Here is a 16,881-nt window from a genome sequence, read left to right as displayed (position 1 = left end):
AGCTACCCCGGCGCTTTTCTGACCGGAGAGGCTTGTGGCCCTACTTGAGATAGCAGATTTTCTTATGACATTTTCACATCTTGTGGGGTTTGGTTAACCCCTACCCATACCCCTGTCCCTGTCTCTTCCTCTCCCACATATCACTGCTCTGCACCCTCAAAATTTCCACCTTTATATCTCCCTTTAACTTCCATATCATATTGTTGAATGGTTGAGGTTTTGAAAGGTTTTTGTTGTTGTTGTTGATGTTTGTTTTGTTTTGTTTTGTTTTTAATTTGAAGAGAGGTTTCCTGGGGATGAAAATACGGGGTGGATTTTAAGTGAGGAAACCATCACCTCAATGGACTTTCCTGGTAATAGTCTCTGATCTTAAGAGATAATAACATAGCTTATCTGGGTAATCTTAAATTATCCATTTTTTTCGTATGGGTTTTAATTTTTCAAAATAAAGTCTATCTCTATCATGCCTTCTGAAAACTCATGCCATCCATATATATGTGTATATGTATATGTATATGTATATGTATATGTATATGTATATGTATATATGTAATATTATATTTTGTCCCTTTTTTAGGACACACTGTATTATTTTCTTGGAGATTCCAAAAAGAATTACCGAAACCTTAATAACTTAGTAAGAGAAAACCATTCTTTCAAAGTTCTGAAGTCCAGAAGCCCAGAATCAAAGGTAAGGTGACTATAGAATGTGATTAAACTTCCAGTCTTGGTGTCTGTTTGCTCTAGGAAGTAGGAATGGGATTCCTTTCTAATGTTCATGGTATATATCATCATTTTAATGAACTCATGTATTTTACTTCTTATACATGTATACATTCCCTGGTATTCTCTATTCATAAAACAATCTTATATTTAAATATGATGGTTTTTATTTCATCCTTTTAAGTAGGTATCTTCCTCATTTTTCTTGCCTTTCACTGAAATGCTACTCTATATTGTTTGAATAAATCTAATGAGAATAGCATAGTTACCTTTTTCTGAAATTAGAATGAATTTATACAGTCATTCATTATTAAATACAACATTAACTGTAAATTGTTTTGTAGATATGCTTTATCAAGTTAATTTTATCTTCATTTCTAAGAGTTTTAAAAATTGGGGCTAGAGATGTGGCTCAGCATTTAAGAACACTGGCTTTTTTTCCCAGAGGACACAGGTTAGATTCCCAGCACCCACAAGGCAGCTCCAAATGTATTGTTCCAGTTGAAGAAGATTTGATGCCCTCTTCTGGACTTTATGGCACCAGGCATGTATGTGCTCACAGACACACATGCAAACAAAATACCCATATACATAAAACAAAACAAAATATTAATTAAAAGAAGTCATGATTTCCATTCATTTTCATGGCTATCTAACCACAAGACAGAGACCTTGCATAAGAGAGGCACCCAAAAATCAATGGGGGTGGCCTTAGTTGTGATTCACTGCATTGGGAATATGGAACGTGAAGGCAGGAACCCCAGTGGAGCAATAGAGACACCAACCCACCCTCAAAACCTTCAACCCCCAAATTATCCTGTCTACAAGAAGTGCAGGCATGGAGGATGGAGCAGAGACTGAAGGAATGGCCAACTAAGAATCATCCCAACTTGAGACCCATCCCGTTGGCAAACACCAATCCCTAACATTATTAATGATGGTTATGGTTGCAGACAGAAGCAAGTTGTCCTCTAGGAGGCTCCACCCAGCAGCTGACTCCAACAGATGCAGACACCCACAGCCAAACATTGGATGGAGCTTGGAGACTCTTATGGGAGAGTTGGCAGGGAGGATTGAGGGACTGGAGGAGATAGGAACTCCACAGGAAGACCAACAAAGTCAGCTAACCTGGACCCTTGGGACTCTCAGAGTCTGAACCGCCAACCAAAGAGCATACCTGGGCTGCACCTAGGCCGCCCTGCACATGTGTAGCAGATATGCAGCTTGGTCTTCATGTTGGTCCTGAACAACTGTAGTGGGGGTTCTCCCAAAAGCAGCTGCCTGTAAGTGGGATATGTTCTTCTAGCTGGGCTGCTTTGTATGGTCCCAGTAGGAGAGGAAGTTCCTAGCCTCACAGAAACTTGAGGTGCCAGGGTAGAGGTAATACAGGAGAAGGTGGGGGCACCTGCTCAGAGAAGGGGAGAAGGATGGGGGAAAGATTATGAGAGAGAGTAACCAGGAGGCAAGCAGTGAGTGCGATATAAAGTGAATAAGTAAAATAAAATAAAATTAATTAATTAATTAATTAAAAAAATAAAAAAATCATGAATAGGAATGGATGCCTTGATAAAGGCTTGGAGCAAGAGGAATTTCCTGTTATCCACAGACTTCTGCTTCCACCTCAGGGCTGGGGAAAGGGCAGCACTCATTGCTACCCAGCAGAAATCAAAGCCACCAGTCATCTATGAGGTCTTTGTGGCACTACTCAAATGCTGGGCATTTACTGCTTCTTTAACTTATCAAGTGGATGAAAGTCTAGGCTTTCTACTTAGACTTTGCCAGCACCAGGAGGCATAAGACCACAGCACTCCTTCCCATGATATTTGGTTATAGTAGATGAATTACTGTCTATTGTTTTTTATGTCTCACTATAAAATGCCTTTCATGGTCCTTTGGAGAAAGAGAGTGGGTTTATTGGCATGGAAATTTTGCATCTATTTTCAGGTTGTTAGCTTTATTACCCTTGAGTCAGAAATGTGAGAGAGAAAAAAAAGACAATTTACTATGTCATCTTTTGGTCTTTGTGGTTCTAATCCTGGCTTCCATCTCTTCGAATCTTCACAGGTTTTGAATGTAGTGCTCATGGGTTTGAAGTCTACTTAAAAGGTAGGGGACAGTGTGCGGAATCCTTGTACCTTGAGTAAATTTTGTGAGGAGTGGCCCTGGCCTCCTAAGTGAGCAGATGTCACTGGTGCCTTCCAACGTGTTTCCTATCTGCTGACTTCCAAACGGCAGTACTTGCACTGGTTTTCTGGACTCTTTCCTTATGACCACATGAGAATGTCTTGCCTTTCCCTACCATTCTGGGAGTTACATGGAAAACAGGCCCCCCAGAAACAATCATGGATAAATTATTTAAGGATGTTTTATGTAAAATATTTCATACTTTTTTCTCCTTGCACGGAATAATCTAAAACACAATTTTTCAGAGTTTCCCCCATGAAATTAAGGTCCAGAAAAAGCTAAGGTGATCGATCTATTGCAACCTCTGCTCCCTTCACTATTTTCCTCAGTTGGTATTTGCTTTCCAACGACTGCATCTCAATTCCTCATCTCCAGTCAGCTCCTGAATGAGCTACCACACTACCTAGATCCCCCTCAAGTGATCTTTTATTTCAGAAGACTTTTTTTTTTTTTTTTACTTACAAAGATTCATTTTCCCTGTAGAATGTAAAATAGAGCGCACCATCAGAAATATAAGCACTGGATACAGAATCCCCAAGATAGTTCAATTTCTAAATGCTCTGACCAGCTCTGAGTTAGTGTTCAGTTTAATCCAAGTTAGTACAATAGCAATCTAATTCAAACAGTGCACAGGTCAGTCTGCTAAGCAGTCCACCGTTTCTGATGAGGAGTGCAGTAAACATGTGTAACCTTCCTCACAGAGGTGATAGACACATGTCTAGTTAGCCATAACCAATGACTACCTCAGAGCTGGGACAAACTTGCTGTTGGAAGATTTATATTTCTCTTACATGCCATACTGAACTTGGGAATACAATAGATCCTTTCTCTGAACATAAATAACATTTGCATTTTCTATTATCAAACTACATCTCAACTTTTCTTCACATTGGATATATTGTTGCTAAGAAGGCTTTAAGCAATTACTTTTCAGTTTGACTCTTCTATATGCACTTGCCAGAAGGTTCTATTGACACCAATGGTTCCATGGGAAGCTTTGTGAGCCTCATCCCCCTACACAGCAGGATTGAGGAGGTCTGTGTGCCTGTATATGAGAATAACTTTCATTTTTCTAAGACCAAGATTGTTGCTTGGTTTTCCATGATTGGCACTTTGCTATAGTGCCTCCAGATCCCAATCGTCATTTAATTACAAGAAGGCATCTATGTTCTCAGTCTGATTTTTTTGACAACCAAAGATATTAAAAGATACTACACTTGCCATTGGGGCTGTGATGTGAGGATTCAATAAATCATAGCATCTAAGAATTTGCCTGGTGCAGCCGACTCATTTAATAGATGAGTTAAGCGTAGCAAGAGGAAGGGAACTGCCTCGGGCCATACTACTGATTGGTGGAAAAGTCAGAGCAAGCGTTCCACCTTCTCCAATCATGGGCCGATACTCTGGCACTATCATGCAGGTAAAATTATTTTGCAAAGTTGTGTGCTTTATGAAATAACGGTGAGTGAGCCCAGACTAAAGAGCTCTCACCTGATACAATACAGTTCTCAGGGGGTTTCCAATTCTCTTTTCTAGTGGTACATGGAAGATGCCCAATGTTTGTTCTTCTTTATAGAGAGGAGATCCCCATAGAAATAATGGTGTGGGTGGGATACCAGGAAGCAGACGGCATGGTTTAACTATTTATGGAACTTCGCATCTCCTGTTAGACAATGCTTTTTCTTTGTGGTTAGCACAAACAATGATAAACAAAGCCACAATAAGCTAAGATCTTTTCCTATGAGAGACTTTGATGTCTGGCAAATCTAGAATTTTTATCAAGCCTTCACTCAAACATTCACAAACCTGACTTCATGTGACACATCTAGTCAAAACATAATTTTTAAGTAACTTGAATGCTCTACTAACTGGTGTGTAACTAACTGGTGGGCTAACAATAGTAGCTAGGTCATATGACAATGAAAAGTCTCATAGCACAATGAAAAGTCCAATGGTATATACAAGAGCGCAAAACATTAAATTTGTATCTTTTTAGTGACATTAATATTGTCATTCTATAGCCATACCAACTATAATCAGATTAAAGGATGTTGTTGCTTTTCTTAACTAGAAATAATATTTTCTATGGTTTAAAGTCCAGGCAGAATTTCAACCTCTAGTCAATAAATTCCTTTTGTAGAGGCTCTATAACTCCCTGCCAGTTACCCTGCAATACCGTACTACTGGCCAGTAAAGTTATTCTTCAAGATGATCTCCCAAGAAAAATCTCTTCAGCCCTATAATGGCCCTTTCTTTATTTTTCAGGTCACATTGTAGCTAAATCTCTGGAAATCAGGTATTTTCCTCATTCCTTCAGAGATCTCTATTCTCTGGAAAGATCAGACATGTTGCTCAGACTCTAAAGTTATTTTTTAAAATGTTTTGCTAGAAGCTTCACCTTACATGGATGGAAATATTAACAATAACCCCCCCTCCTTGGGGCACATATGCCTGACTTTCGTTCTTTTTTGCAGTTGTAATAAAATACCCTGATAAAAGCAACTCAAAGAAGGGAGGTTTCACTTTGCCTTACAGTTCAAAGCTACAGTCACTCATAACAAGGATATCAATGGAAGGTCTGATGTTCATGATGATGATGATGATGATGATGATGATGATGATGATGATTATTACTTTACTCATTACTGTTGCAAGTACCTGAGAGGGACAACTTGGAGGTGGAAGCATTTAGTTTGAAGATAATGATGGGGAAGGCATGGTGGCAGGAACACGAGGCAGCTGATCACTTGCCTCTGCATCCGTGAAATGATGATAAATAGATGCTGTTGCTCAACTCACTTTATACTTTGTATGGCGTCACAAAGACTATATGGGATGGTGCTGCCCACATTCAGAGTGGGTCTTTACTCTTGAATTAATCCTCTCTGGAAACATCTCACAGACACACTCTGAGATAGTTACATGGTGATTCTAAACCCAGTCATATTGACAATGAAGATTAACCATCATAGCATACCATCCCTGAATCATTGTTTGACACTTTAGAAATAAACATGGCTAGAATTGTAAAATTATATAGTGACTGAAGATAATTTGGGTCTCCATTTTTCCCAAAGGGTCTTTAACCAATAAAGGGAAGTGATATTAGTAAACTTAAAAAACTAATTTTGTCTGTTACATATGTATAGGAGAGCTAAATCTGTCCCATGCATGCTCTCTGGCTGGTAGTTTAATCCCTGTTAACCCCTATGGGCCCAGGTTAGTTGATTCTGTCAGTTTTCTTGTGGGCAACTACATCAAGACAGGCTGATATCCATGGAAAGCCTCCACTTCTCTGAATAGAAGGGGAAGGGAAGGGGGAGAGGAGGTGAGAGGGTGGGCTATGAGGAGAGGAGGAAGGAGAAGCTTGGGTTGGGATATAAAGGAAATGAATAAACTAGCTAGTAAAAAAAATTATCATTCCAAAATGGACATAGAGACTCATGCCTATAATCTAGCACTTGGGAGGCAGAGACAGGAGAACTATAAGGAACTGGAGGCCAGCATGAACTACACAGCTTGAGGCCAGTGTGGGCTACACAGTAAGACTGTCATAAACAAAACCCAAACAAAAAGTGGACAAACATTGCCTTTTTAAGGGAGTCTAGCTGATTCTAATATATAATAGTTATAAGTGGTAAGGATGGAGTAGATGAAGAGTGTGGAATATGGCATTATCCCTACTCCTTAGATTAAGGTACAGAGGTCAGGTGGGCAAGCCTGTGCCATATGCAAACTCAATCCTCTGACACTCAGTTTAAACTGCTTTCTACTTCCTTCAGTGTTACTGACACATAAACTTGGAAAGTGGATCTCTGCTGTTTTAACCTTTTACCTGTGACCAAGTTCATGTGCAATGGTGAAAGCCAGGGGGAGGCCAGAGTCTTCATTGATGTTACAGCTCCTGTGAGGCTGGCACATTCCTGACAATTGGGACAGCCCCAGAGTCTCACAAGGGCGATTGACACCAGCACAGATGTCTTTTCTGAAAGCAGAGAACAGAGATGCTTAAACACCCCAAGAAATGTTTGGGCAAACTTCCTGTAAACTACATCAATATAAACTGCTCTCTTTGTGTCTTTAATGTGTTCTCTGAAATAAAGTCCATATGGAAAAAGGAATCAGCCTTGAGTTCATTGGACTTATTCTGGTTTTATCTGTTAATTAACTGAATTTCTCAACTTCAAACATTTTGGGGAAATGTAAAGCATTTTATTTTGAGTGGTTTTGCTCATCATCTTGGGAGACTGATATGATTAGGCCAACAAAAGATCACACTAACAATAAAAGTTAATTTGAACTTTGAATATAGGAGAGATAATTAGCAATTTTCTTCTCAAACATGAAACCCCTTTTGGTCTTTTTGAGGTCTGTTCTCCAAACTCATTTATTTTTTCATGAAAAATGCAATTTCTCCTACTATCCCATAAAGAGATCAAATCAATAATCTATCTAGTCACATTCTACTAATAGAAGTTGCACATTTGCACATGTGTATGTGTATAAGTGTATATTGCATGCACACTGTGACACATGAACTCCTCTTTGACCAGGAATTAGCTAGAAAGGGGGAAGGAAACATTCCTAGGATCTCAGAAAAGGCTACAGCTTTTGCAGAATAAAAAGCATGCTCTAAGATCCTAGACAAGTTATTTCAATCACTGACAAGAGAGAGTCATTAATTAGTCTTTAGACCTTCTTCAAGCACAAGAAGAGCTTTTGATTAGCACAAATGTTGGTGATGTTCCCAGACTTTAGTTGCATAATCTGTTAGCGTTTGGGATCTGTGTGAGCATCATCTGCAGCAACAAATGGTCTCTTGCTTTTCATGTCCTTCAGGTAATAGAAAAATCCACATTTGGGGAACCTGTGAGATTTTACTTCCCTAGATGGCAGTGGGTAGGGCTAGGGAGCAAGGGGAGCAACCCCCTTTCATAGGCACAATAGATATGAGTCATCTGTTCATTCTCAGCAGCTGTTGGAGGGTAGTGTGTTGTAGAGATATATCACATGGTCTCTAGCAAAATACATTACAACCTTGGCTGCAGGGTGTGCATTGGATTGTGTTTTCTAAAGGTGCAGAACCTATTGGTGAAAATGTGCTTGACACCCATTGCTCATTCATTAACAGTTTCAGCTTGATATGAAAGGAGACTGTGTCTGTTACATAATTTTTATGGAGTACCTACTAAGTGCTTAGAATTATAGAAGGGGAAGTGAGAGACAACAAAGTAATTGTGACAACATGATTATTGGATCCAAGGAACTTTGGATTGCAAAAAGATTGGCTTTATCTCTATCATATACTGGGGAAATATATAGAAAACTATGCTTTGGGAGGCTGTATATGTGGAACAAACATGTAATGTATTCTTACAAATCTACCCTACACTGAATGAAATTCTATAGTGAAATGCCAATGTGGGTCTCATAATGGTCCCCTAGAGGCAAAACTTAGTCTCACAGTCATTCCTCTCTCAGCTAATTTTTTCAGACCAGAATTTATCAGTGTGGGTTTGCCTAGGGTGAGGAATGAACATTTTGGTCTTACTTCTTTCCTAAGAAACTTTTGATAAAGTCTGGAAATAGTTTGGTTTCTTACAAGTTATATGTATGGGATACTATTCTCATAAGTAAAGATCAGAGATTAGATATGCACAGAAAAATCCTCCACAAGAAACAATTGTCAAGCCCAAATGATAAGTCCTAAGGTCAAAAATTTAAGAAGGCCCGGGGCATTCTGTGAAAAACAGAAAACCCAGAAGAAGGGAGCCCTGACATTTTGACAGGATCATCCCAATGGAAAGTTTGGAAAGCGGTTTACGCTCTGCCTGCGTGGCCTAATTGGTAAACAAGCAATGTGCGCATGTACGAGAGTGTTTTCGTGCCAAGTCACTGCCCATCCCGGGGCGTGGTGATGAGGCTCTGGGAGAGCAGCCAATCGGGTGTGGACATGCCACACTAAGGTATATATAAGCAGTGCCTTTTTGGTGCTTGGGGTTTTCCTCTTCATGTTGAAACTGGTGTAATAAAGTTGCTGCAGAAGGATCCGGTTTCTCACGCGTGTGTTCTTGCTGGCGAGACAATAGCGCATGTGAGAGGAAAGGATGATAAATTGTAGACGGTACATATGTCTGCCTTACTCTCAACTGAAACTTCAAGTGTCAGAATCCTGCTTTTGAGTGAAGGTACTAAAACCTAGTTATATGCAACTCTGTTCCAAGACAAGCTTTGGGTATACTTCTGTAGCAGTGGATTCCTAGGAGCTACTGTATGTCAGGTTGACCAGTAGTCCCATGTGGGGTAGGTTTGTGCAGATGTAGAATATTAAGTACACAGGCTATTGATCTCCCTAACAGAAAAGGCTGACCTCTTTTAGTACACATCCTTAGATGTCTGGATTCTGTAATTTCACATAAGGTGCTTAGTGAGAACTAGCCTCTCTTATTATATAAGCCCTTATTATTAAAAAATATAGCTGTAAGCTAATAAATATTTAGTGAGCGAGTGAGTAATCACTGATTTCAAAGATATTGAATTGATCAGGAAAATTCATTAGTTTTTCATAGTTCTGGATCTTGAAAGTTTGGATTTTTTTATATAGTTATATAAGATCCATCTGTGTTCACAACAAAATCATATCTTTGAAATGCTATAGACTGACCTCAGGACCTCACCATTACCAGGCAAATGACTTACTATTGCACTATATCCTTATATTAAAATTATGATGTTAGAAAGGAGATAGGTATAGTTAAGTCACTGTGCTTACTCAGAGGAGGATGGGTGTACTATATCCTATGCATCAGCTATGAGTGGGCTAGAACAGGTAAGTTCCTGTAGAGTTGCATCACATACTTGGAGAGGGGAAGATGAAATAGAAATAAAAGAATTGTAAAGTCTACCATCTGAGAGTTAAAGAAGTCTTCAATCAAGGGTTTGAGAATAGATTTCTTGGTATAAAGAAAACAGTTTAAAAGGCAAAAATCTTTGTTATGATAGTGTCTTAGTGTTTCTATTCCTGCACAAACATCATGAACAAGAAGCAAGTTGGGGAGGAAAGGGTTTATTCATCTTACAATTCCATACTGCTGTTTATCACCAAGGAAGTCAGGACTGGAACTCAAGCAAGTCAGGAAGCAGGAGCTGATGCAGAGGCCATGGAGGGATATTCTTTACTGGCTTGCTTCCCCTGGCTTGCTCAGCCTGCTCTCTTACAGAACCCAAGACTACCAGCCCAGAGATGGTTCCACCCACAAGGGGCCTTTCCCCCTTGATCACTACTTGAGAAAATGCCTTACAGTTGGATCTCATGGAGGCATTTCCTCAACTGAAGCTCCTTTCTCTGTGATAACTCCAGCTGTGTCAAGTTGACACAAAACTAGCCAGTACAGATAGTAAACGAGACTAGTTTGCCAACAGATGTAGTTTTTAAGAAAGGAGAGCTCTGTCATATTAACAAGCTTGCTAACAGGCCCTTTCCATGGTATGAGCCAGTAAGAGGAGCTCAAAAACCACAGTTGCTGCTTTCACAAATGACCAAGAGCAGCAGAAAATAATGAGAATCCTATGAGGGTGAACACCGGACAAGATGTTCAGCCACTAGCTTTCATTGGCCAGTTACCCATCTTTCCACAAAGCCTCTGAGCTACCTGGTGATAAGGACAGCCACATCATGATGGACAGGGTTGAGGTCACTCTTGGGATTGATGCTTTTCTGCCACTTGCAGAAACTGGACAGTGTCTTCTCTGCATGATGCACTATTTTCAATCCTTGCTGGAAAAAGAAGAGAAAGAGACTTGGCATGAGTGAGCTCTCTGTGGTCCAGCTTATTATTTTAGTAGTCGTCCTCAGAAGTACTTCCCAGGGGATGAGTGCAGGCTGGGTGCTCCAGGTATTTGTAAGATATAAAGCCAAGGCCAGTTTATTACCCTTGGACCCACCCTCTACTCTGAATGCTGTCACCTACTGACTTTATGAAAAAGATCTAAATGGGAAACCTCAGGATAGAGATTGTCACCATATCAAGTAGCCCTTAACCATAGATGGGAAATATAACAAAGAACACTACTTGAAGCTCTATTTCCAGTGGGTTCATGCATCCTAAGCCATTACAGTTGCAAAGCAGCTTCCCCCACCCCTGACCATTTCTAATAGTAAATGAATAAATGTTCTTTTATTATAAGGTATCTGTGAGGCTAGCAGCTGGATTTTCTAACACGTTGCCTCATTTAATTTCACATCTACTCAGCATTATCGGCAAAAAGACATCATTCTGTTCGTTTTATAATTAGAGGGAAGTAAATCTCAGAGATGGGAAGGTCCTGAAGGTCCCTCAGCTCAGATGTATTGAGATTCCTAGCGAAGCTGTGCCTGCAGCTATAGCCATCAGCCACACTGGAAAGGTGTCTTGACTCTGCTTCCATTAGACAGGAAGCTAATAAGGTTATTCTAAGTTTTGATGAAACTAAGTTCATCAAATAAACATCAACCGTGAGCAGGTAGCTTTTAGGTCTATTTTTAACTCTATGCTTCTTGGGTGGGTGGGTGGGGGGTAATCCCTAAGAGAATACCCACTACTTAAAAAAAATCTTCACAGTAGCATTCGTGGTTATTTAAAAACAGTGAAATATTGAGCAATAAAACTACCAGCTATGCACTGACTCTGTGTCCTGAAAAGAATGTTGAAGAACTGATATAAGAAATTAAGATGTAAATAAGTGAACTGATATTATGTTTGTGGACTCAAAGGTTCAATCTAGTGAGGATTTCCTCTTTCAAAGTGATTTGCGGTTTTATTGCAATTTGTGTTAAATGCTTGGCTGTACCTTTTCTAGACATATTTAAGCTCATCTTAAAATATACATGAAATACATACCCCTTAGATCAGCAAAAAAATTCTCATTAAAGAAACATAAACCCTGAAGAATAGGTGTATTCAATTCTAAGGTTTACTATATAGGTTCATAACCATGAAGGTGTGATGTAGGGAAGGGAGAGACACACAGGTCAACAGACAGAAAAGTAACAATAGATCCACCGAAACCATTTTTGTTTTTGTTTTTGTTTTGTTTGTTTGTTTATTTGGCAAAGGTAAAAATGCAATTCGTTGAAGGAAAAATAACCTTTTTAATCAATAGTGCTGGGTAGCAGGAAAACAACTTGATTAAAAATCAAGAAGAAGCCATGGATAAACACATGTCGCTAGAAGACATACAAATAGCCAATGAGCATGCTGAAAATAAAATACTCAAGGTTGAATATTTTCACTTATAATTCCAGAGCTGGGCAATTCAAAGAAAATCTTGAATTGAGGCAAGCCTATGCTACACAGTGGGTGAGTGCTAGACCAATTTGAGCCATATAGTGAGGTAGGGAATAAAGGAGAAATGGGATACTAAATAAAACTATAAAGCTCTATCACCGTGCACCTGTTAGGCAGTAATTGACAAAAAGACAAATGACACCAAGCACTGGCAAGAATGCAAAGTTGAAACTCTTGGGCAGTTTGTTGAATGTAAACTAGTATCATCTTAATTAAAAACAGAATGTAAGTTTCTCAACAAAAGTGAAAGAGAACTGCCATTTGACCTAGCAATCTGTCCAGTGGACAAATATACCACGTTATAAATTCTGTATGCTGAAGAGATACCCACACCCAAGCTCAGGGCTGCATTTTTCCTAACAGCCAAGATATGGAATCAGCTTAATATGCATGGATACAAGAAATCTGCACAATGAAATAGTTTTCAGACTAACAAACAACTGAGATTCTGTCATTTGTAAAACTATGGATGAACCTGGAGGGCATCACATTAAGTGAAATAAGCCAGGCAGTGAAAGACAAATATCACATGACCTCACTTACAAGAGGACTCTGAAAACATAGAACTTAGAACTGAACAACCAAGGCTGTGGGCAGGGGTATGGGAATACACTGGTGAAAGGCTTCATATTTCAGTTTGGATAGGAGGAATAAGTTCTAGAACTGTATTATCTGACATGGTCACCATGGTCAATAACAGTACATTATATATGTGAGACTCACCAGAAGAATAGATCCTAAGTGTTCTCACTGTGGGTAAAATGTGAGGTAATATACACTTTAATTCACCCCGTTTATTCAGTCCATATGCTTATATATTTTAAATTTTATGTTGTGCAGAATGCAGATATAAAATGGTTGTCACCTTAAAGTTTAGTAAATAAAATTAGACACACATGAGCACAGGTGGGGGTGGGCAGAGAGAAGGGGGGGATGGGAAGGACACCAAATTTGAGAGGAAATTTAATTTTCAGGTGCTATTTTTCTATGAGTTCCATTGAATACTGATTTCTTTTTTAAATCTCCTTTTAGACTGGAGGTTCAGTGGCTAAAAGCCCACATTTTCCTTCAAGAAGATTCAAAGTTGGTTGCCAGCTCCCAGGTCAGACAGCTCTCAACTGTCTGTAACTGCAGGAATCGAATGCTGATTTCTGGTCTCTGCATCACCTGCCCACCCTTGATCATACACACACAGACACAATTAAAAATAAAACAAAAGGATAGCCTAGTGGGTCATCAATCGGAGGACAGGCCCTTAGTCCTGTGAAGGCTCTAAGCCCCAGTGTAGGGGAATGCCAGGGACAGGAAATGGGAGTGGGTGGGTTGGTGAGCAGGGGAAGTGGGGAGGGGATACGGTGTTTTTGGAGGGGAAACCAGGAAAAGGGATGACGTTTGAAATGTAAATAAAGAAAATATCTAATAAAAAAAAAAACCTCCTTTCACTGGAAAAAACAAAAACAAAATAATCCACCTACATTATAGCATATTAGGGATCATAGACTATGTCTTCATGCTTCATCCAACCTGCTTTTGTAAATTAACATGTTAGGAGTACAATGAGTAACCTACAATTAAGAAGGAGGTTCACTGTAGCAATTAGAATTGGTATTAATAAGTTTTAAATAGCAAAGCCACAGGTAGATCTGAAGGTTACCTCATTTCCCAACACTCACAGTAGAAATAACATTCAAATGACATTACTCTGAATATTTCTGCATAATTCAACTGATTATAACGATTTTATCTACAGCATTGTTTTGTGTGCTTTAGTCTTTCATGAATCTTCCATTATTTTATAATCCCAGTGAAAACTCTATTTTTCTCTGTAACTCCTTAATTTGCTTTAGTGGGCAGACAAATATTCAACCCCGGCTCTGATTAAACAGACTGGAAAGTTACCAAGGTCTCTTCAGATCCCCAAGCGCATCTAGCATGGCTATGAACACCTGTGCTTCTTGTGAATCGCAGCTCTCATTAAACCATGGCACTATCTTCTAAAGACAGAGAACTAAAAGTCTTACCAGCTACAGGTCATATTTTCCTGGCAGCTGTCATTTGAGTTGGAGTGGCACTTGGCAAATGGAAAAAAAGTCACACTCTACCACCTAAAGGCAAGAGAGGTGGTTCAAAGGGAAGTCTTCAGACACCTTTAAGTTTGCAGAAAGCCTTTGAAGGAGTTCACAATTTATCAATACCGGGCTGTTGCTCTGGTCTCAAAAATCTTTCCATATTAGCTTTTGTTGTCCTGTGCTCAAGATGTTAGGAAGTGAAGGCCACATAGCCGACTCTCAGTTCGGGGACCATGAGATGAATGGAACATGTTTGGGGATTTAGTGATCTGTGTCGTGATGTTTGAAGGTGGCCCTGTCATCTATTTACATTTAGGGTCTTTGATGACCATGATTATTTCAGAGTTACAGGAGCCCTGGAGGATTCCAACAAAGTAACTGTAAGCTTTGTCCTCCATGCCCTGTGGCTCAATCTCTATTCGTCAGACTTTTAGCTTTCCCATTGATTTTACACGGGAGTTCAAGGGCAAATAGTTTAATTCCGTAGCAATCCAAGTTCTTTCTTTCTTTGCTTTAAGGGACAGAAACTAGAGCCAACTCAAAATAAAATCTTGTCAGGCCAAACCAATAATGAAATGTAGATTGTAATAGGTATAAAGTAAACCTATAAGCAGATTTTTAATATTAGTTTGATGATAGAAAAGCAATTATCTGGAGGTAATTGTTATAATTAGTTGGTATTATGTGCTTTGAACAAGTAAAAATGAATAGATCTGTGTTCAGATAACGACAACACTTTACAGGCCTTACCAAATTTTTATGGCCATTTCTAAAATTCTCCACCAAAAATAATAATCTTTCTTCTTCCAGATTCTCTTTAATGTTAAGTTTGACATAAGGTCACATTATGTAGCCTAGGCTGGTAGTGACCCATGATCCTCTTGTCTTAGCCTCTGGAGTGCTAGAGTTGCAGTTGTGTTCCACCACACTTGGCTCCATTCAGCCACAATGTCTGTCTGTCTTCTTTCTTTCTTTCTTTCTTTCTTTCTTTCTTTCTTTCTTTCTTTCTTCTTTTTTTGAGACAGGGTTTCTCTGTGTAGCCTTGGCTGTTCTGGGACTCACTCTGTAGACCAGGCTAGCCTCGAACTCAGAAATCTGCCTGCCTCTGCCTCCCGAGTGCTGGGATTAAAGACGTGCACCACCAAAGCCTGTCTTTCTTTTTATTAGCTATAGTCACCATATGATCTAGTTTCAAAAATCTTCTGGCAATGTTTGGCATTGCCGATGGATAGCTCTTACCCATCCAAATTCAACCAGTGACACTTTCCATAGACATCCCTGTACCACTGGGTAAATTAAGTCTAGGTATCACAATGGATGTGCAATTATATTATATATGCTTATGATAAATAACTTAATCTGAGGAAAAGTTCCACGCATGTGTGCATGTGTATGGGTGTGTGTGATTTGTGTATGTATGTGTGTGTATATGTGTGTGTATATATACATATATATCATATTTAATAAGTTTTAATGGAATTATCCTACAATGGAGAGATGATACCCCAACTAGAAACCACATGCTAACAAATGAAAGAAGAAAAAAGAAAGGAAAAAAAAAAGAAATAAGGAAGGAAGGAAAGAAGGAAACAGTATCAGGAATAGGTTATTTCTTTGTAAATATTTTTGCTAATGAGTCCCCACAAACCACCAGCATCCTTAGTCACCCCTGTAGAACTTGACTGTAAAACAAGTAAACACCACATAACTTGAATCATAGAACAGAGAGAGGCCAAGCTGATTCTGACCTGGAAGTTTTATTCCTATTGTTAATCTTTGTGACAACGATAACAACTAACCCCAGAGATTACCAGATGGTGAAAAGTAAACGTAATAATCTTACTAACAGAAAACAAGACCACTCACCATCATCAGAACCCAGCACTCCCACTTCGCCCAGTCCAGGGCACCCCAACACACCGGAGAAGCTAGACCCGGATCTAAAAGCATATCTCATGATGATGGTAGAGGACATCAAGAAGGACTTTAATAACACACTTAAAGAAATACAGGATAAAACTGCTAAACAGGTAGAAGACATTAAAGAGGAAGCACAAAAATCCCTTAAAGATTTGCAAGAGAACACTGCTAAACAGATAGAAGACATTAAAGAGGAAGCACAAAAATCCCTTAAAGAATTGCAGGAAAACCAGACCAAACAGGTGAGGAATTGAATAAAACCATCCAGGACCTAAAAAGGGAAGTACAGACAATGAAGAAAACCCAAATTGAGGCAACGCTGGAGATAGAAACCCTAGGAAAGAAATCTGGAACCATAGATGCGAGCATCAGCAACAGAATACAAGAGATGGAAGAGAGGATCTCAGATGCAGAAGACTCAATAGAAAACATCGGCACAACAATCAAAGAAAATGGAAAATGCAAAAAGATCCTAACTCAAAACATCCAGGAAATCCAGGACNCAATGAGAAGACCAAACCTACGGATAATAGGAGTAGATGAGAATGAAGATTTCCAACTCAAAGGACTGGCAAATATCTTCAACAAAATTATAGAAGAAAACTTCCCAAACCTAAAGAAAGAGATGCCCATGAACATACAAGAAGCCTACAGAACTC

The 16,881-nt window shown here is 39.3% G+C and overlaps 1 protein-coding gene across 2 annotated transcripts in view; it reads right to left on the bottom strand.

Moving 5' to 3' along the window:
* The window catches only part of Adamts12 (ADAM metallopeptidase with thrombospondin type 1 motif 12), a 276,352-nt gene that overhangs the window by 105,250 nt on the left and 154,221 nt on the right, over positions 1 to 16,881 (bottom strand). For both annotated transcript variants that reach the window (XM_029470142.1, XM_029470141.1), the window contains exons 6-7: positions 10,560 to 10,684; positions 6,743 to 6,892 (exon numbers count right to left, since the gene is read on the bottom strand). In XM_029470142.1, the coding sequence (XP_029326002.1) occupies positions 6,743 to 6,892; positions 10,560 to 10,684 (275 nt within the window). The remainder of the gene's footprint in view (positions 1 to 6,742; positions 6,893 to 10,559; positions 10,685 to 16,881) is intronic.

The sequence above is a fragment of the Mus caroli genome, chromosome 15 (assembly GCF_900094665.2).
Source record: "Mus caroli chromosome 15, CAROLI_EIJ_v1.1, whole genome shotgun sequence".
NCBI lineage: Eukaryota > Metazoa > Chordata > Mammalia > Rodentia > Muridae > Mus > Mus caroli.
This window is presented reverse-complemented; position numbering and strand designations above follow the sequence as displayed.